The 20,996-nt window shown below is 33.8% G+C and overlaps 1 protein-coding gene across 10 annotated transcripts in view; it reads left to right on the top strand.

Moving 5' to 3' along the window:
* Nucleotides 1-20,996, top strand: part of Auts2 (activator of transcription and developmental regulator AUTS2) — a 1,133,580-nt gene that overhangs the window by 479,804 nt on the left and 632,780 nt on the right. The window contains exon 1 of one of the 10 annotated variants that reach the window (XM_063233597.1): nt 11,208-11,267. The exons of the other annotated variants lie outside the window; for them this stretch is intronic. Coding sequence (XP_063089667.1) covers nt 11,223-11,267 — 45 coding nt within the window. The 5' untranslated portion in view covers nt 11,208-11,222. Of the gene's footprint in view, nt 1-11,207; nt 11,268-20,996 lie in introns of those variants that run through there. 10 annotated transcript variants of the gene reach the window in all.

Genomic DNA, 20,996 nt, shown 5'->3' with positions numbered 1-20,996 from the left:
TTAACAATTTGAACTCTCCAAAAGAGGGATGGACATTATTTGGAGGATTTTGGACACTGGAAATGTTATAGGCACTTTGTAACTGACCTTGCAGGAAATATTAACCTGGGCTTATGATGGGTGGTTTTTATGGACCCTTTAAATTCTGAGGGTTTGTAAAATGTAGGCCCAAAGAAAATATCCTACCTTTTGTATCCCCGTATTTGACAGAACCCAGAATGGCTGTTTTTGAGTCTATTATCCAGTTTATATGAGTGAAGTACTAAAGATGTATTTCCATATGTTTCTGTACCTGTCATCTCCCTGGAATTTGCTTCAAACTCTTACCACGTTACCTTTATAATTTCCCACGGTCTAACAAATGGTCTGTATGTGTAAGAAACAAAATAAAAATTGAGCTAACATGTTGAATAAAAAGTGAGATATATCCAAATGTCTTTTACTGATCTCATTGTCTTAATGAAAGCCCTTGGTAGTTGATCAGAAATTATACCTGTGATGTTCTAATGAATTGATGATGTAGATAAAACAGCTCTGTACTATTTTTCTCTGTGACACACACAAATGCCAGGTGTGAAACAGGGCTGCACTGTCTGGCCAGGATTATTTTGTCTCATGGATGGCCGTGCATTGACCATTTTCTCCTTTACTACCTCATGTGCAGGCATCTCTACCAAGTTAACTCTAGACCTTTTATGTTCAGAATGTATTTTACAGCCTTCTGAATACCGTATTCCTAAAATAGGCACGCACTATCACCTTAATTCTGGAAGATTCAGTGTTGAGATGGACTGTGGATAGTCTAATTCTCTAATGTTCTCTAATGTTTTAGCTTGGGCACATGTCAGATATCACGGCTCATTTATCACAACATTCCTCCTCTTTCCTGTAATCAGGGTTAGGCATATGGTAGGTGGTCAATGAATATTTGTTGCTTTTAGTAGGATTCTTTGGTTAACTTCACTCATATTTCTTCCTAATTTAGTAAAGCTTTTTTGTTCTTCAAATTAGCATTTTCTTTTCTTTTCTTTTCTTTTCTTTTCTTTTCTTTTCTTTTTTTTTTTTTTTTTTTTTTTTTTACTATTTACCTTGCTCTAGTATCACATGTTTTTATCTTTGGTGTCATTTTTTTCTTTGTGAATAATGATGTGTTTGAATAGGGTGGAAGAAAGCCCAAGATAAAATTCAGTCTCTTTCACTGTGAACGTCTTTCCCAGTAATGAGGAGTGGAGGACGGTGAAAGCAGAAAATGATGCAGCAGAAGAGTAAAAAATGGAAGAAATCTGAGAAAACTGGTATTAAAAAATTTTGACTTTGTGTTGTATAACTTCTGTGTCCTTTCTTGTCAATTTTGGTTTGTTTTCATTGAATTCTTTGAGTAGGAGCTAAGAAGGCATTTAGACACGTGTGTAGATATGTATGTAAATATGTATATATTAGCACATAAAATAATATTTAACAGAAGGACTTTTTCTTTCTTTCTTTCTTTTTTTTTTTTTTTTTGTCTTTTTCGTTTTTATCGGTACCAGGGATCGAACTCATGACTGCCTGCTTACAAGGCAGGTGCTTATGCTGCTGAGCTAAATCCCCAGCCCCAACTTTTTCATTGCTTATCCCCCTTTATAAGGCTCACACACATGTTAATTGAGTTAGTAAAACACATGAAATAATAGTGCTAGAGTTAACTTTACTTGAAGAGAAGTATTTTCTGGTGCTTTTGTAAATTCATAACCATCGAGCAGGACAGCCTCATCGTGAATGACCTTATAGATTGTACAACTCTATATACCAAATACGCAGAAAGTGGTTGTTAATCATTTCACAAGAACAAAGTATTAAATTTTAGGAGTTTCATGAGTTCACTTTCAACACAAGTTTTATTGAAAATCAAGTTATATAAACTTAGTGGTGCTTTTAATATAATTTGCCTAATTGTAGTCAATATTTACAACTTATCACAACTTCATTAATTTGCTGTTACCAGTGTCCTAAAGGTTACATACATTGTTATGTGGTGGAAATACTGCATTGTGATGTATTATTGGGCCTTCTCAACTTTGCATTCAGTGTAATCACATTAGTAGTTTGAAACAGTGATGATTGGCTTATTTGCAACATAATAAGCAGTAGAAAGCTATACTTGAACTCATGTTTAGTTAACAGTGTAGACTTAGAAGCAAGATGTGGAAGATGTTATTAGCATTGTATAGACTGAATTAATAATGTGTAATATCTATCGTCATTTCATTGTAGGGCAGTAAAAGCAAATTGGGGAAATTTCTTCTTGTATTTTAAATCTATTTCCCAGCCTAACAAAGAAGTTATTCTTGTCTTTAATGGTTGAAGTTATGTTCTGTCACTCATAGCTGTTACACTTTCATTTTTTACTGATTCAAAAATAGCAACCAGGTTTCATATCTATACTTACAATCATAATTACATTCTTGTTACTGAGAAATGGTACCCACCACTTATATATTAAAGGAGGAAAGGTTTACTTTGGGTCAAAGTTTATAGAAGATTCGGTCTGTGGCCTGCTGACTCCAAGATAGGGCAGCATGGCAGAAAAGAAAGAGCTCATGGAACGTCAGGTGGAAACAGCGTGAGAGAGAGAGAGAGAGAGAGAGAGAGAGAGAGAGAGAGAGAGAGAGAGAGAGAGAGAGAGAAATAGAGAGGCAGAAAGGGGGAGAGAGGAAGAGAGAGAGAGAGAAGAGAGATCAAAGGATGAGTGGAAGTTAGCTTTTATTTTACATTGGTCTGAGAAGTAGATAATGCATTAATAGGAGATATATGGTTTCCTAGGAACATAAATATTGTAAATAAAAATTGTTGAGAAAGAAAAGTGATTTTTAAAAATGGGAATAGAAATTTAAAACAAAATGCTCTTCTGTTTCTTTCTATGTAAGACAGTTTAAGTAAAGGTCTATATTTTTAAAAGCTTTTGGTTTTTAAAAAGGAGGAGTATTTCCATTCATTTGTGAGTCTTGATGAAAAGGAATATTTTTTTACTTTATTTTACTTTATTTGGGCTAAACAAAATGTGCTTGTTAAAATTTATAGGTAGAATTGCAAAGTGCTCCAAAAACTTCGAAAGTCACTTTTAAGAAATAGCACCAGAATTTTGTTAATGGAATTGTAAATATGAAGAAAGAAAATTAGTTTATGACCATTTTGTTTAACTGTAGGAAAAAGAAAGAATTCGATGGATTTTCTATGAATTGTGTATATTTAAAAATGTTGGCTTGACTGGTGAGAGAGAGAGAGAGAGAGAGAGTGTGTGTGTGTGTGTCTGTGTGTCTGTGTGTCTGTGTGTCTTTGTGCGCACATTTGCATAGAAGGGGAGATATCCTGAAAACTATGGCTTCTTACTTTTAAGATCCTTGCAAAAATATTTTATTAATCTCAAGAAAGACTAAGAATGTAACTATGAAAATAAAATGGCTTTTTAATCCTCTGTTGACTGTGTGCCTAAAATGTTGATTTCCTAATATTTGGAACTTCCAAATTAAATTTTATGGAATATGGGTGATTTATTATAATCTCCTACAAGGAAATTCATCTTACAAAGTTTTTCAGAATTATCCTTTGTTGGGGAGGGTGAGGCATATCCTAATTCAAAGCAGGAGTCAGAATAAGATCACATGTCTCTCGAGGAAAGTAGAAGGTTTTACTGTTGAATATGTTTTAATAATATTTATAGATACATCTGGAACTTTTGTACTTCTGGTTTTAATGATTGAACTCCCAAAGGACTTAAGATTGTTCCAAATAGTCTGAACTATGTCTGAAGTTCAAGAACAGTATACATTGCATCTAAAACTTTAATCCTAGCTGGAAACTTTGAATAGGAATGTTTGCCTTTTAGTCAGTTCGGTGTTTCCTGGACTTTTTAATGGAATACCTGCTTGCCTCTTATTCAGCCCTCAACTAACTGAAAACAGCCGTCTTATCTACTAATAGTTTTTAACATAAATTTATCAGTAAATTTCTGTGTCACAAAATCAAGTGGTATTTTTTCTATCCATCAAGTGACTAGTATTTTGTTTAGTGCCAATCACATGATTTGGTGCTGAAGATGCATTAAGAAATAAAACAGAAATATTTCTTTACATTCAGCAACTTAGTCTTCTGACATCATTTACCTTCTTTCCTGAAACTTCATAGACTTAACTAACTTTAGAGAAATTACTGATAATTCTTCAAATAGTGATTTCCCCTCTCGGCATGATTTTGCCCTAGACTTTATTTTGGCTGTTAATTAATTTTTGTGAGGTTTTTTTCAGGATGATTTAATACAGCCACTACTTTGATGTTATTTTCTGTCTGTACAAGACCTTGAATAAGTACAGAGGGAACCCAAGAGTTTTCCCTCACCACTTCTGGGATGTCATAGTATCTTCTTCACTGAAGAAACCAGCAGCAAAAGCTTTTGTGTAATGAGGAAGAAGGACCTCAAGTGTGTATCTTGCAAGGACATGACAGAATAAGCTGCTTTTATGTACTTTAGCCAGATTAGTACTAATTCCAAACATTCTCAAACTTCCTAAAAATTGATCCCATATTATCTATATGTGTAGAGAGACACACACACAGTGTGTAGGCTCACTGTGGTGTAGACACACAATCACTCAATTTTAACACGTGATATAGTATGATAATAGAACTGTGATGTTTTTATTTGTTTTTAATAGCTTTATTGAGGTATAATTGACATGTAAGGAACTGGCCATATTTAAACTATACTCTTTGATACATCTTGACATATGCATGTAATCCATGAAACTATCAATGGAATCAAGAAAATGGCTGTGCCCATTACACCATCCTTTAAAGTTTCCTTCAGTCCGTCATGTTCCTTTCCCACCTCAGTTTATTCCCCAAGCAATCTCTGAAATCTAGATTTTTGTACAAAAAGATGCAATCACATAATATGTATTTTTTATTGGCTTTTGGTCATGTTTCTTTCAGCATAATGTTTTTAGATTAATCTGTACTATGGTACATAACAATTGTTTATTCATTTTTATTGCTATTTTCTGTTTCATTGATGTACTCTAGTTTGTTTATGCATTCACTGGTGTTGGCCATTTCAGTTATATCCATTATTAGAAATAATGCAGCTATCAACATTTCTATATAAATTACAATCTTTTCTGTTGTATAAATACTGAGAAGTGGCATGATTAGGTAACATATCAGGTGTATGCTAGACCTTTTCAGAAACTGTCAAAGAATAATCAAAGTGGTTGTATCATTTTACATGCCCATAAGAGTATATGAGACTATCCTTATTTGTATACCCAAATGCGATTGATTTTTGTAATTTTAGCTAGTAGGTATGTAATGATATCTCATTGTAGTTTTGAATTGTATTGTGTTAATGAATAATGGTGCTAATCATTTTTTCATATGTTAACTTTTAATGTATATATTTTCCTTGGTAAAATATTTATTAATGACTTTTGCCCATTTTTTTAAGAATTGTTTTATTTTCTAATTGTTAAGTATTTTACTTTGGATCAAATTTTTTTACCACTTATATGATATGCATTTGCTCCAAATTTGTGGCTTATTTACTTTTAATTCTCTTAAGATTGTCTCTCACGAGAGAGCTTTCAATTTTTGATGAATTTAGTTTAACAAGATGTTTTTAAAAGGTTTTTTAGTGTCACATCTGAGAAACATTGTATTCCAAGTATTTTCCCCTCTGCTTTCTTCTAGAAGAGATTTAGTTTTAACTTTTAAATTTGGGTCTATGATCCACTTGAGTTAACTGTAAATGGTGCAATATATGTAATGATTCTTTTATGGCATATTTTAGTATATTTGTTCTAGTATCATTTGTTTAAAAACTATTTTTATCAACTGAATTGGGTCTTTGTCAAAATCAGTTGCCCTTGAATCTGTAAGTCTTTAGTCTTAATTTTTTTTTCAGTGTAGGGATAGAACTTAGGGTCTTGCATATACAAGGCAAGAGAACTGCCATTATGTTACATCCCAGCACTGTTGTCCTAATTTCATTCCAGTGGTCAACTTGTCTATCATCCAAGTCACCAAACCAAGGGGTCTATGGGTCAAATATAACTCACGTTATGATTTTCTATAGCCTAAGTGGCAGGAATGACTTATGTATTTTAAAAAGAAGGAAATGTGGCAGAGATTTTATGTGTTCATAAAAGTCTAGAATTCTTTGGCTCTTCCACGAAGAATGTTTTCCTAAGTGTAGTCTGTTCCTAATACCAGTACCTTATGTCTTGAGTGCTGTAACTTTACAACATATTAATCTGGTACTGTTAGTCTTTCAATTTTGTTCTTCTTTATCAAAGTTGTTTTGACTGTTCTTGGTTCTGTTCTGTTCTTTTTTTAGTACCGGGGAAGAACTCATGACCTCGTGCTTGCCAGGCAGGCATTTGTGCCATTGAGCTTTATCCCCAATTCCGGTCCTTTTCTTTTTGATACGCACTTTAGAACTATTTTTACCTTTCTTGAAAAAGTGACCAATAAGTATGATTTAGAATAGAATTTGTACATGAAGGGGAAAATTTTTATTTTACCAATACCCACTCTTTGAACTCATGAATGCAGTATGTATGTTTCTTTATTTGTTTATATATTCTTTGTTTTCATTGAGAAGTGTTTTGTAGTTTTCAGTGTACAGGAATTTTTTATGGTTTTTCAGATTTGTCTCTATGTATTTTATATTCTATAGTAAATTGCATTGTATTATAAATTTTAATTTCTGGGTTTTTTTTCCTAATATGTAAATACTGAATTTTTATACATTGTGTATCCTATAATATTTATAAATTTCCTTATTAGTGCTAGTCACTCTTGTGAATTCACTTATATACATAATAATGTCAAATACTAACAATGATAATTTTACTGTTTTTAATTCCTGATTTTTAAACATTTCTTACTTATATTATTGCTCTAGCTAAAATCTCCAGTTTGAATAAAAGTGCTACAAGTGAATATCCTTCTTTTTACTGATCCTAAGGGGGAAAAGCATTCTGTTACACACCTTCATTCATGATGTTACCAGCAGATTTTCTATAGATAAACATTCTTTATGAAGCTCAGGAAAGCTCCCTTTTATTTCTTGTTTGATGAGAGCATTTTTTTAAATAAGAAAACAATGCTAAACATTTGTCAAAGACTATATATGAGTGTGTTGAAATGATACCTTTTTTTCTGTTTTGTTAATATTTCATAGTTCGATGTTGTCAACTTTTATTCCTCGAATGGGTATTACTCCTCCGTCATTATCCATTTTTTTTAGAGACAGTTGAGTATTTTTAAAGTTTTTGTATTTCTCCCTAAGTTGCCCATCTTGGGCTTGAACTTGGGGACTTCCTGCCTTCTATTTTCAGTACTACAGATGTGCACCTCCACGCCTACCCTGATTATCCTTTTTTATATGTTGTTGAATTTAATTACCATGTAGTGTTTTTTTTAGCATCTTTGGTTTGTTATTGGGGTGGTTCTGGTGTTATATTACAGAGATGGGAGTATTTCCTTACCTCTAGTTTCCAAAGGAGGTTTAGAATGGTGGTGTTTCTTCATAAATTGATTTATCAGTGACACCCTAGAGTTTTCTCTGTGGGAAAGTGAAAGCTTTAATGCAAAACATTGTTTCTTGTAATACAATTTAATGCTGTAGTTTCCCTGTAAGTACTACTTTAAGTGTATTTCACATAATTTAATATCCTATATTCTCATTTTCACTTAGATAAAAAAATACTTTTCAGTTTCTCCTTTAAAACTATTGTGGCCAGAGAATATATTTTGAATCATTTGAATACTTTAAAATTTGTTGGGACTTGTTTTATGTCCTGTACTATGGTCTGAATGTTTTATTTATTTGTTAAAAAAAACAAACAAAATAAAACAAAACAACATCTCACTATGTAGTTCCGGCAGGCCTTGAACTCACTGTGTTGGCCAGGCTGATACTGAACTTGAGAGGATCCTCCAGTCTCAGTCTCCCAAGTGCTGGAATTACCTGGCCCTGTCATCTGTCTTAATAAATATTGCATGTGTGCTTGAAAATGATGTTTTCTGTTCTTGTTAGATAAAATGTTCTTCAAATGTGAAGTGTGAATGATAATGTTCAGATTTTCTTAGGTCTTCTTGATTACCTAGTTTTTAATCCTATCAATTATTAAGAAAAGGATACTTAAATTTCCAAATGTAATATGTTCATTTGTATAGTTCACTTTTCTGTTCTTTTTGCTTTGCAGTACTGAGAATGGCCTTTGTATCAGTTAACACTTCATTTATTTTGAAGCATTGATATTAATTTCGTAAATGTTTAAGACTTATGTTTTATTATTATTTGTCTGTTTTATCATTTCAAAATTTAATATTCTTCATTCTGAAATATTTTTTCTGGTAGTAATACAGCTACTCTAGCTTACTTTTTCTTTATTCATAATTCTTTTTATCCTAATTCCAAGGATTTTGCATTGAATTACATCTCCACCCCCTCTGTTTGATTTGAGATAGGTCTCACTGATTCACCAAGTTGTTCAGGCTGGACTTGAGCTTATTATCCTGCCTCAGCCTCCCAGAATGCTGGCATTATAGGCCTATACTGCCATGTCCACCTTCAACTCCCTTTTGATTGTTTTGTTTCTGTACATCTAGAATGTGTTTCAAATGAGTTTTTGTTTTTATACTGAATTCAACAATCTTCCTTTTTCACTTTTTATTTTAAAGAGATTAAGACAAAAGAGAACATAATAAAGCAGATGAGAACAGAACAATGTAAGCAACACACTATTTCACTGGAAGACAACCCGTAATTAACAGTAACTACCATAATGTCTCTTTCTTTGAAATAGTTGAGTATAACTTCATATACGATAGTATCAAAACATAACAAAATAGTGTCATTTGCATGTTATTTGTTGTGATAATATATGGGTGAGAGAAGAGCCTTATATATTCATTTTCAAGTAGAGAAAGATTATTCTCTTAATTTCAATTAGACAAGATTCTCTTAATTTCATTTACATTTTGTCCTAGCCAGGGCAAAATTCCACAGGCAAAAGGCAGATCCTACAAATTATCTGAGTGTTCCAGTTACAGGTTTGACAATGGAGATGACTTTTAAAACATAATCCTTCCTATTCTGGGTATTTTCCCAGAAGGATTAAAAATATACCACAGCAATATATGTGCACCCATGTTTATAGCAGCACAATTTGTAGCAGCTAGATTTTAGAGACAACCCAAATACCCATCAGCTGAGAAATGGATAAAATAGATGTGGTATTTTTATATAATAGATTATTACTTGGCTATAAAGGATAACGTGAGACTTTTATAGAGAAATGGATGCAATTCCATGCTTATGAGTAAAATAAATCAGATTTGTATGTGTAAACATTGAATTGTCTCCCTGGTATAAAAATCGGAAAGAGTAAATTAATGTCCAAAATGTGCAATAGATATTTCGAAATGAGAAGAAACTGATCAAAAGGAAAGAGAAACTGGAATGAGGGAAAAGAGAAAAGTAACAGAAAAATAAATAAATAAATAAATATTATATATATGCACATATATACAAAATAGGTAATATACATATAGTACTAATTCCTATTCATTGAAAAGAAAGGTTTATCTCTATATTATTGGATCAGTTTTTCATGCTTATATCTTGTAATAAGAGTAACTACTTGGAAGATAAAATGCAACGTACCATTGTTACTCTCCTACAATCTTGTTGTGAAATTTTGTACCATTAATTTTTTCCTTAAAATAAAAGAAACAGAATCCTACCATTACATTTTAATTTTCTTCCTTTTTAACCAACCATCTTGGACAGATGAAGAAGAATCGGTACTGTAGCTCATGTTTCTCACGCTAAGCATATTTCAGCCATAAACTTTAATTATGACAGAATTTTTCAAGTGACTAACTTTTGGTGCACTTGGTTCAGAGAATATACCAAGTTCTATTTTAGAGCTGATAAAATCCTGAAAGCATTTGTTTATTATATTATGACTTCACATGAGCTGAGCTCCATCCTGACCCAGTGTTAAGTGTCTGTGGTAGATTTCATTACATCCATATACTGGAAGTCCTGCCAATATACTGGCAGCAAAATCCTAGTGGAAAATAAAAGGCAATAAAAAAGAGAAATGATAGCCTGTGTGAGTGGTGAGGAGCACAGCTTTATTGAGACTGGACAACCCCAGAGTAGTGACTTGGCATGCAGACATGAGCTTAAGAGAGTGTGAGTGAAAGCTGATATTGGAATAACGACTCTGTGGCACAGACATGGGAATAATTTAATTAATTGCACTGAAATTTCTTTGATGAATAGTTATGTGGTGATAAGCATGAGGTTGAACAGCAGAATGAGTCTCAGCCTTTTAATGGGCCAACGCAGCTGCAGTTTTGGATGCCGTCCCACTTTATTTTTGCCTGTAGCTCTCCACTGCTTTACTCATCCACATCTCTCCAGTGAGGCACACCACCGTGAGGCTCCCTCTCCACGTCTGAAGAGCTGAGGGGCAAGTACATTTAGCCATGTAAAGCTGGTTGGTGACTGCTTTGAAATGAAAACCAGATCAAATGAAAATTAGGGGATAGTTTCTATATGACGGCTGAGCTCTCCTCTACCGAAATCTCAGGGATGCTTTTACAGTCTTTGCTGCTAAGTTGTATAAAGATTTTAATAAAAATTTCCTGTCCCTAGAGAAAGAGGCATGTCTTTGTTGTCAGAGAGCTAGAGGGAAATGAGCAATGCAACCCAGCTGGAGCACCAGCATTAATCCCATGATTCCTAGCCCATATTTTCAGACAGATCAATTACTTATGGCTGTAACCAATCTCTCACTGATTTCTTGCTGTGTAGGGCTCCATTTCCAGACTTGGCAGCTGACATAACCTTCCAACTTGATAGGACTTCAGCTGCAAATCTCTTTAGGTCTGCTGCCTTCATTCATTGAAGTTATACAAATGAGTTATTAAATAAAAATCAAAAGTCAAAAATTGTGGGTGGTAATCCCTCCTTGGCTCAGTAAAACCCATGGATCTTAGCACCATTTTCAGTTGAGTATTTTTAAAAACAAGATGGATGATTCAGTTGTCTGACTTCCTTTACTTTTATGGACAGGCTTGCATGAGAGAAAAGCCCTCTCTAGAGGGAAGAAATTATCCACAGTGGATGCATTTCTTATCAACTTCTGAGTTGAAAGATTAACTCAGAAATGGAGAGAAAGGAGATTATGAGGAGACACGAAGGGCTTGTACAGGTGAGCTGTGTCTAATGGATTTCACACTGGGTGAGTCACCCCTTTTTAGCTGCTAGGCTGCCTTGGCTTAAGGCCAGGAGATTCTGTATCAAAAAGAAGTGACCCTTGCTAACACACAGGTAGCACAGAACATGTAAACTGTTTATAGAGTATGTCAGTGTGTGAATATAGCACTTCTGTGAAGGAGGTAGAGGCAGTATCTTCTGAAGACTGCCTAGAATTTATTTAGTGTCTGCAAGTCATAACTACTCCTGTGTATGTTGAGTCCATCAGGCCACTCAGGCGTCTTGGAAGAGTACTTAGGGCCCAGCTAAAGGAAATCAGAGAGTTCTTTATGTGACAACTCATGGTAGACACACACAGATGTACATCTGTTGATAAAAGACATATTGTCTTTCTTTGTGCGCTTTTCTTTTACTGTCCTTCCATTATCTAGGTCCCCAATACATAGCTATTTGAGGATTTATCCACATTCCCTTTATGAACCACATTTCTTGTCCCCACAATAATCAACTGTGAAAATTTCGTAGAAAGAAAAACGTGCACATCTAGAGAAGACAAATGGTTTTATGTTTACCTTAAAAAAGCCTATGTGTTTATTTGTATATTTCTACCTTTTGTGCTTGTTGGACATAGCTATATTCATCAAAAACTTTCTCCTACATTGGACCATTAGCAGTGTCCTTTTGGAACAGGTGTTCATGTACTCTGTTACAGTTAAGTGAATTCTTGCTGTTACAGGCAGACAACCAGCTTCTCCTTGAACTTGTTATATTACTTTGGATTGATTCTAAAGAAGGAAAACAAAAAACCCAGAGCATACTTGTTTGATGAAAGCTGGAAACTGTTTGCCTCTCCCTTTTAGGTACAATTCTTCCTAGACGTCCCAAAACAAGTAGTAAAATACAAGGCAGGTGATATGGCAAGACTGCCACAACTCTTGCTCTGCTCCACACCTGATTTTGTGTGTGTGTGTGTGTGTGTGTGTGTGTGAGAGAGAGAGAGAGAGAGAGAATTTAGATTTGTTATAATTCATTAAGCAGTGTGGAAAAGTCATTGGTAACCATGCATAACAATACACCATTCTCAGAGCTTGCCAGAAATTGAAAGTTTGAGAGGCAGTAAGAAATGAAAATTAGGTGAGATTTATAGTTAGTGAGTTCAAGTTGTTTTTTTTTTTTTTTTCCTCCTTGAAATGTTGCCTGTCTTATTAGGAGTGCTTTAATGAAACAAAATGTAGTAGTGGTAGCTTGGAGAAATTATGGATACTTTCCAGCAGCCTGGAGGGAAAAAGGGCTTAGGAGTCTGTAAGCTTTCTCCCCTGGTTGCAGTTAGGGAGTCAGTTGACAGTATAATAGGCTTTTGGAAGTGGGTGCAGTGGTTTGTGTGTTCTGTTTGATGTTGCAAATACCAAGCCCTCAGGGAGATCTGCAAAGAGGATATTCTGTTCTTAAAGAAAGGAATAGATTAACCTGAAACGTGAACTGAAAAACTCCTGAATTCTAAAGGACTTAGGCGCAACCAAGGAAGAATCTCATTTACTTACATAGAAGCATCATTTGATAGGCTGGCTGCCTGCTGCAAGACAAGCAACGGGGCAGGGGAATTTTTTTGATTAATGAAAAGATGGTCATAAGTAAACTTGAGGGGATTAGATCACACATTAAGGGTGTGTTTGTATATGTGTGTGTCCACAAGGGGGGATGGCTAATGGTTTCTTTGGAGATGTCTGCATATGCATACACACAAGTTTTAAAACTACTTGCATTTCTTGGAACCTGCCTAATAATCCCTTTCTTCATACTCAGACTTATGTTTACTGATCCATTTGGATAAGGTACACTTAGTATTTTGAGGCCAATTTTATCATCTATTAATACATGTTTCATTTGATACACATTTATTGAGTACCTGGTATATATGCCATATATACTGATTGATATTGGGAATATAGTGGTTAAAAAGAAGAAAAACAAGAACAATGCCTGCATTATTGTAATTTATAAGCTAATGGATAGACAGTAGCCAGGCAAATACACATCTATAATTTTATATTGTCTTTATGTTCAATAAAAGGTTACTGAGCTCCTCTAGATGCTCTTACTCTATGATAGGCTCTTCAAAGGAAAATTGCCTTGCAACATTCCTGCTCAAGTCAGTGACTTGCCATTTATAGAGAATAAACTGTTCATGTTTACTGATGGAATTGAGCAAAGTCTCTGACCCATGCAGGAGCTGTATACTTCATCTCTAGATAATAATTGGGCATGCAGTCCTAGGATGACACTCTAGAAGAACACTTTGTTGTGTCCTTATGTGCAAGTCATGATTTGCCACTAAAGAGAATGTTACAGCTTTCTTCTCATTGGCCTCTCCACAACTCTGAGTTCAAGATTTAGTCTGCTTCTTTGTGAACTGGAATAAGTGAACCTCTTTGAAATTGAGTTGTTCAAAATGAGCATTGTACTAGTTATGAGTTTCACATGTTCAAAATGAGCATTGTGAATACAGAGTGGGATCATTCACATGAAAATACTTAACAAAGGACTGGCTATTGAGTTTATATCATTTTTACGGTTATTTCAAAATTTGTGAAGACTGTGTAACACTTATTAAGGTCAACTGTGTTCTATTCTTCTAAAGCCCTAAAACTCGAGGAAGATAATTTCAAGTCAAATATAAAAATCTTCATATCTTTTCTCTAGCAGCATATTCAGAAGAAGTTACATAAAGTGTTCGAGTTAAGGCAGGAAGTTTCTCTATGTGTGATAGTTGATACCAGTGTTTATACACCATTCTTCAAATCCAATCTTGGGCAGCATTGGTGTCAATCTTTGCTGTCCTACATCTGATTTCTGTTCCTTTGGCCTATAGTATTTGTTCTGCCTTGAGGGATGAAATTGAAAAGAATCATTATGAATAAATTCCCAGTGATTAGGTTCTAATACCTTGGCTTGAAGGTTCATGCTCTGCAGCACTAAACAAGATGGTATAATTAAAATAAGAATCATAAATATGAAGCCTTATAAGAATAGTCTAAATGCTGAGCCTTTGTGTAGGATTATACTAGGTGATAGGAATCTACAGAGTTTTATTTTCTGGGAAAAATCAATATAAATAAATCAAACATTCAATATATATCCTGTAGTACATGTTGTATCTGCATGAACTGTGATGTGAACTCTTAGCCTTCTAAATCATTTTGTTTATAATATCCTCACATAGATCATTCTATCTTTGGAGGCGGGTGGTTTTTTACTAAGATTCTTTACTTGGACTAAATTGGAAAAGTTCATGCCTTTTGATGTTTCTGTCTGTCTGTCTGTCTGTCTGTTTCTCTCTGTCTTTCTTCCTCCCCCCCTTCTTTTCTCCCTCTCTTTCTTCCCTTCTCTCTCCTCATCTTTGTAAAATATAAAAATTTTCACAAAGTGCTTTTACTAACTTTGTATTGTTAGAAATTAATTGGAGATCATATTGCAGTTGTCTTACTTTGTGATTGATAGTGTCATGAACAATATGTACTCCTATCTGTACTCTATGCATTGTCATCCCCCATTCCTAATAGTCAATAGTACGTGAAACTTTTTAATTAGATTTACCTTTGTTTTCCTTCTAACCATTGTATCTTCTTCAAGATAATTCATATCTGAATGGATTGCTTGTCATAAGGAGCTAAATTTATGTCAATCCAGAGGCACACTCTAGTCTACACTTGAGGCTCAGTTTCTGTTTCCATGTGAGCCACTTAAAATCTCCAGGCTGATCTTCTGTAGATATGTAATGCAGCCTTCCAGAAAATACCAAATTCTAGTAGGGAAAATGATTGGTGAGTCTATACAGAACAGATCAGGCTGCAACACCTTAAAGTATTTGCTGATGGAAAGTCTTGGAAGGTAAAATCTTAAATAATGTGTAAAATCATTATACTGTCTCCAAACACTTTCATCATTTATTAGCTGGGTGTGAGCTAAAGATAAGCTCCCATTAAAAAAAAAATTGTAATGAATAGCAGGGGCCCAGTATAATTTAAACTATTCTTTGGAGTTTATAAATATGGTCTCTTAAAAAGCCTGAATATAAGGGAACTGTGACTTTAAGTCATTAAAGCCCAGTGGTTTGATAAAATAACAGGAAACAGACAATTTATTATGAGCAGTCTCAGTAGCTCTGGATTATCTATAAAACTTTTACAGTCTTCCCCAAGTGGCAAGAAGCCATAAAACTTGCCTGAATGAGGGACTTGTTAATTTACTTGTTAAAGCAAATTAAAAATTTATAAGTGCTTTTAGGTAAATGAGATCTTCTCTCATTGCTACCCTTGTGGGGCCCTGGATTCCTAGGAGGGTAGAGTGGCTATGCTCAGACACCACTGCAGAACAATAAAAGCTATTAAATTGTCCCAGCTTATTACAAGAGAGCCGTGCAGCTGTTGCCATGGCTAACTGTTGGTACCATTGGTTGATAGCCTGGAGTTTCCCTAGGTTCATTGTCCCACTTGAAGGCAAGAAGGAGAGTAAGTGGGAGCAGGGGAGAGGGAGAGAAGGGAAGAGGGAAAGGCAGAGGCAACAGTCAAGAAATGAGAGGTGTTTTATCTTTATAATTCTCCAGTAGTCAGTGATACAGGCTGTGTGTTTGTGTTTTTCTGCCACTGCATGAATTCAGAAAGTTAAACTATATTTGTAAACACCGAAGTATTTGTGCTTAATTGTATCAACTGTAGATTGTACATGTAGATTACAGTCCACGATGCCTTTTAGCCATTTAGTTTTCATAGACAAAGGCCAGGTCTTAGACTGTTTTTAGAAGCTCTTCAACATTTATTGGGAAAAAAATTCTTTTTATCTTTCTCATATTTAACTTCAGACCTAGGAGTAAGAGAGAAGGAAGGACACCTTGTGTATTTGACTCCAAAAACTATGTACAATGAATATAAGCAAAGGCAGATTTTCTTGTACTTTCCTGTGGATAAAATGCCAGTTTAAATTAAAATTCTTAGATCTAAACAACTTCCTTTACTTTTCTATTTCCTAACACGTCAAAGTTGTTCCCAAGGTAACTTTGTCCAGGGGTTCTTGAATAATGACTTTGGCTGGTTGGGAGTCATTTTTCAGCTCTAGGTCCTCCAATTCAAGGAATCTTGTCCTTGCCTCCTTTGGAAAGACTTCACAGTAGGAAGTCTTCTTCTTTTGGTTAGCAAGGGTCCAAGAAAATAGGAAATAGTTTATTCTTCCATAGAAATGAGAAATTTTTAATTATCCTTTTGTATTTGCAGGTTAGAAAATTTTGTTGTTTCTCAGTTACTGAGTACTTAATTAAATGCTCTTTGCATTTGGAGAATCTCATCTTCATTTAGAGACTCAACAAAAATAATTGGATATAACTAGGTCTTCACAAACTATCTCTGTGTTAAGGGCATTTTTTGTAGTAAGGTTTGAATCCTTCATGATGAATCTTCTCATTGGATTAACACATAGACTTGACTGAAACAGTCTGTGGAATCAGCATTATGGGGTATACTGTTCTTTAGTTAGAGGATCAAAGTAAATTGCATGTACAGAAAAGTGGATAGATCTAAAATTTTTAGAATAGAAATAGCAAATGACATGGGCCAGCTTGGATCTAGAAAGGAGATAGTTACAATGGGATGATAATGTGGTGCGAAATCCAGGGACATCTGCAATAAAGTAGTGGTAAATCTTTCAGTGTAGAGTAGCAATGCTTCAATATATTAGGCTTTAAAAGAATTCAGGTTAGAGTTTTAGTTTATGTGCTCACTCAGTAATATTGATATATGTTGTATAATGATTGCTTAATTGCTAATTTTCCTTTGCTAATTGATGTTTTTCTATAAAACCAAATTCTTTAGCTCTTTACATTTATTGAATGCCATCTGGTTTATGAATTTTCATAAGAACTGCCAAAAAAGAAAAGCAAAAAGGTGCAGGATCTCTTCCTGCTTTTCTCTTAAGAGGGTAGAGAATATGTATCTATAATGACTTTTTAATGTGTAGTTAGGGATTTTTGGGGGGATGTAAGAATATAACATTATTCACTAAAAATATGTCCTCTGTCTCCCAACTAGAATTCCTTTCCCACAATCACCTCCAATCATTTGTTGCAATATACTCATTCTTCTATTCAAATATTATCCTTTTTGTTCTCTTTGTAATTGCCTGACAAATATCCCTTTTAGAATGTCTAACCTTGTTTACAATAAAATACTACATTTATTTTTTTATTTTTAAAATATCTATGATTTTATTCACCCATAACATTTTAGTGACATCATTAAGGTTTTCATTCTACAGTAGCAAAAAAAAAAAAATACTATTTAACTTCTTTTGTTGATTTTCTTTTACTGCTAACTGTGGACTTCCAGGCATTTCCACGTATATAGTTTTGTCATTATGGTTTCTTTGTTTGCTCTGAACCCGCACACATATATGGTTGTCGTAGTCACTTAATTTTCACAGACTTTAAAAAATGAGCCAGGGTACATGCTTTTGTACTCCTCGTCTGCTAATAATCTTATAGTAAATATTCAAAGCTAAATTATAAATCAGGTAAGAATTCCTTAGCACCTATAAATTTTGAGTAAGAAATAAAATTATCTGTACTTGACTATATTTTTTGTTGTCTCATTATTTTAGCTCAAACTTCATTCTTCAGGTGAAAAAAGTAGTTAAAATTGTATTATTAAATTTTAAAAATTATGTTACCATACCCCAGTAAGAATGACCATCTTAAAGAAATCAAACAGTATCATATGCTGGTGGGCCTGTGGGGAAAAAGGAGGCCTACTTCATCCTTAATGGGAAATATAAACTGATATAACCATAAGGGAAATCAGTATGGGGATTTCTCAAAAAACTGAAATTAGGATTTATATATGTCTTAGCTATCTCTCTGCTAGGTATCTCCCCCAAACAGCATAAGATGTTATACTCCAGGGATACTTGGATACCTGCCTTTACAGCAGTGCAGTTGGTAATAGCTAAATTGAAAGCAGTCTGTTTACTCATCAGCAGATGATTGGATTAAAAAAAAATGTGGTATCTATGTATACTGGAATACTACTCAGCTATAAAGAATGACAAATTTGAGCTATTTGTAGAAAAGTAGATGCATCTGAAAAATACAATGTTGAATGAAGCAAATCAGGCACACAGTCATAAATATATGGTATCTCTCACTTGAAAAAGGCAAAGTGTAAACAAAGAGAGTAATAAAACCTGGGTCGAAGGAGACAAGGGGATTGATCTCTTCCAGTAGGAAAGTGGCCCAAGGGAATAAAGGTTAGGAATAGGGAGGAAGGGAAAGAGAAGAAAAGCAGAATGAAGATAAGCAATGTACAAAATCCTAATAACCTCAATTAATGTAAACATTGTGTGCCATAATATGAACTAAGATTAATAATATCAAAAAGAATAAAAAATGGGACAGGAGAATTAGAGGAGGTAGGAGAGAGAAAAAGAAGGGGATTAAAAATAAGGAAAGAAGCAGTGTAATGTAATGTAATGTAACTGCTCTCCAAGACAATTGTAAACTGCATGTACTGCAATTGGTAAGAAATTTGAGAAAGCATTATAAAATTTTTCTCTTAAATTTTATGTAAGTTCATTCCCACCAAATTTTGTATTGGTAATTCAGAATTAAAAGCCATTTTAATAAAAATAACAAGAAATGTAATTGTAGTTATTTAATTTCATCCATCACAAAAGTAGCACAGTAATTATATCAGATCTGTTAATTACTTACTTTGTTTGCTTGATCAATAAATCATAAAATATTAAAACTTTTATCTACCCAGAGAAATACATACATTGCAGTTGGCTGGAACATGCCTGCACTGCCCATGAATTATATTGTTACTTGAGGGGACAGCATAATGTTTTGGAAATAACACAAATTCTGGAATAAAGACCTGACTATGAATCCCAGTTATATCTCCTCCTGTTTGCTTAATATTGGGTTCAAATGAACCTCCCACTTAACCTTAATCAGTAGTAATTATATTGTCATAAATTGTTGGTAGAGGAACTTGTAATTTAATGAGCAAAATAGTTGTCAGTGTTGTAAGGGCAGTGGACATAATATTCAGCCAGGACTTAGGCAGCTAGATTCTAGGCTCATCTTACCCAAGCATCTTGGGTTACTCATCTGTTTGACTTTTAGATTGTTTAGAGGGCACATAAATTTACTTACTTTAGAAGATTTATGTAGAGATTAAATTAGATAAGAATATTCAATTATTGGAGAATTGCATAGTAGTAGAAAAATGTGAACATTATCACAAAGCTGAAAGTTTCATAGTAACTAGGCATAGTGTTTTAGCCTATTGGAAATGAAAGTATGGTAGATACAGTTGCTCTTTACTTTTCTCGTGATAGTTGTCTTGACATGTTACCACAGTGGTGGAAGCTTCAGTCTGGGCAATTTTGAGCAAATTAAGACAAAAATTAGTTAATTTGTTGAATACATATACTTTTTTGAGTAATAGCTCTGTTTCTGTTACATATCAAGGGGAATGTGATGTAAGTGTTTTGGGGAGGAAAATCTTAATTAGAAATTTGGATGTGTTTTTAAATTGCAAATGTATATATATCAAAGCTATTGTAAGAATAAATTTAAGTTTGATACTGTACATAGTTTCAGTACACATTGCTGAAATATCCTGCTGATTGCTGATTGAAAACAGTTGTTAATTCTCTACTTCAGTAAATTCAGAGTAGAAAAACTTTCCTTAATAAAGAACAGATTGAGGAGATCCAAGACCTTACTGTGTGGGAATTAATGGCAGATGCATATACTGGTAGTTAAAATGTTTCATTAGATGTTAATGTCTTGCTGTGTTTTTAATTGTTCAGGAATTAGCCTCTAGAATATTAAAACCATCTGTTTGTTATCATGTGAAACAGAATGCTTAAATAGTTATTAATTTGTGCTTCTTATCTTTTTGAGGGATAATCTGTAAAACTTTGATCTGTTTAGAGTGTAAGGGATTTGGAATGAGTATGTGAAAAATAATTTTAAAGCATATAGTGTTCCAAATAGCAGAATTTTGTCTTTTTTTCTTACCTGTATTTTTTTATACTATATGTTTTTCACCCCACATTTTCCCCCATATTATGATAAGAATGATCACAGAACCGGATTAATTTGTGATTAAAACTTTAAGACCACCCTTGCACATGCTGGTTATTTTTCATTGAACAAGATAGAGTTTAGACATATAGAACAATGAAGGAATTGAGGTTTTAATTCTAAACATGCACTTTCCCTACTGTTTCTATAGATAACTACTGAAGGCTGTAGATGTTGGTTGTGTGGATTCTGCTCTTAATATTTTACTTTTGTGCCTTAATGATTCAGCATAGTCTTCCTCTTGTTTTGATTTTTTACTGTATATTAGGAAATAATGGATTAATTTATTGGGATAGATGCTTAGAAATAATATATAAAGATTGCATATTTGTTTTGAGGACACAGAAATTGATTCCTTTTTAAATTACACGTGACAGGTAATTATCTTTTCATCTATGAATCTGGTTAGGAAAAATTACCAACTTCTTTCTTAATAAGATTATGCACATCGACCAAAATTATGCCAAAAGTTGGAAATTTTACTTGTGTGAGAGTCCTTCTGCATCTTATTGATATGTGATATGTTTAGGCTAAGAATTAATGAAAGTTTGGAAATTTATGATTATATGTAAGCTTCTTCTACCT

Source organism: Cavia porcellus, unplaced genomic scaffold, assembly GCF_034190915.1.
Source record: "Cavia porcellus strain 051 isolate PalLab524CR breed Dunkin Hartley unplaced genomic scaffold, mCavPor4.1 scaffold_23, whole genome shotgun sequence".
Taxonomy (NCBI): domain Eukaryota; kingdom Metazoa; phylum Chordata; class Mammalia; order Rodentia; family Caviidae; genus Cavia; species Cavia porcellus.
The sequence above is the reverse complement of the archived record's forward strand: the minus strand, read 5'-3'. Positions and strand labels throughout refer to the sequence as shown.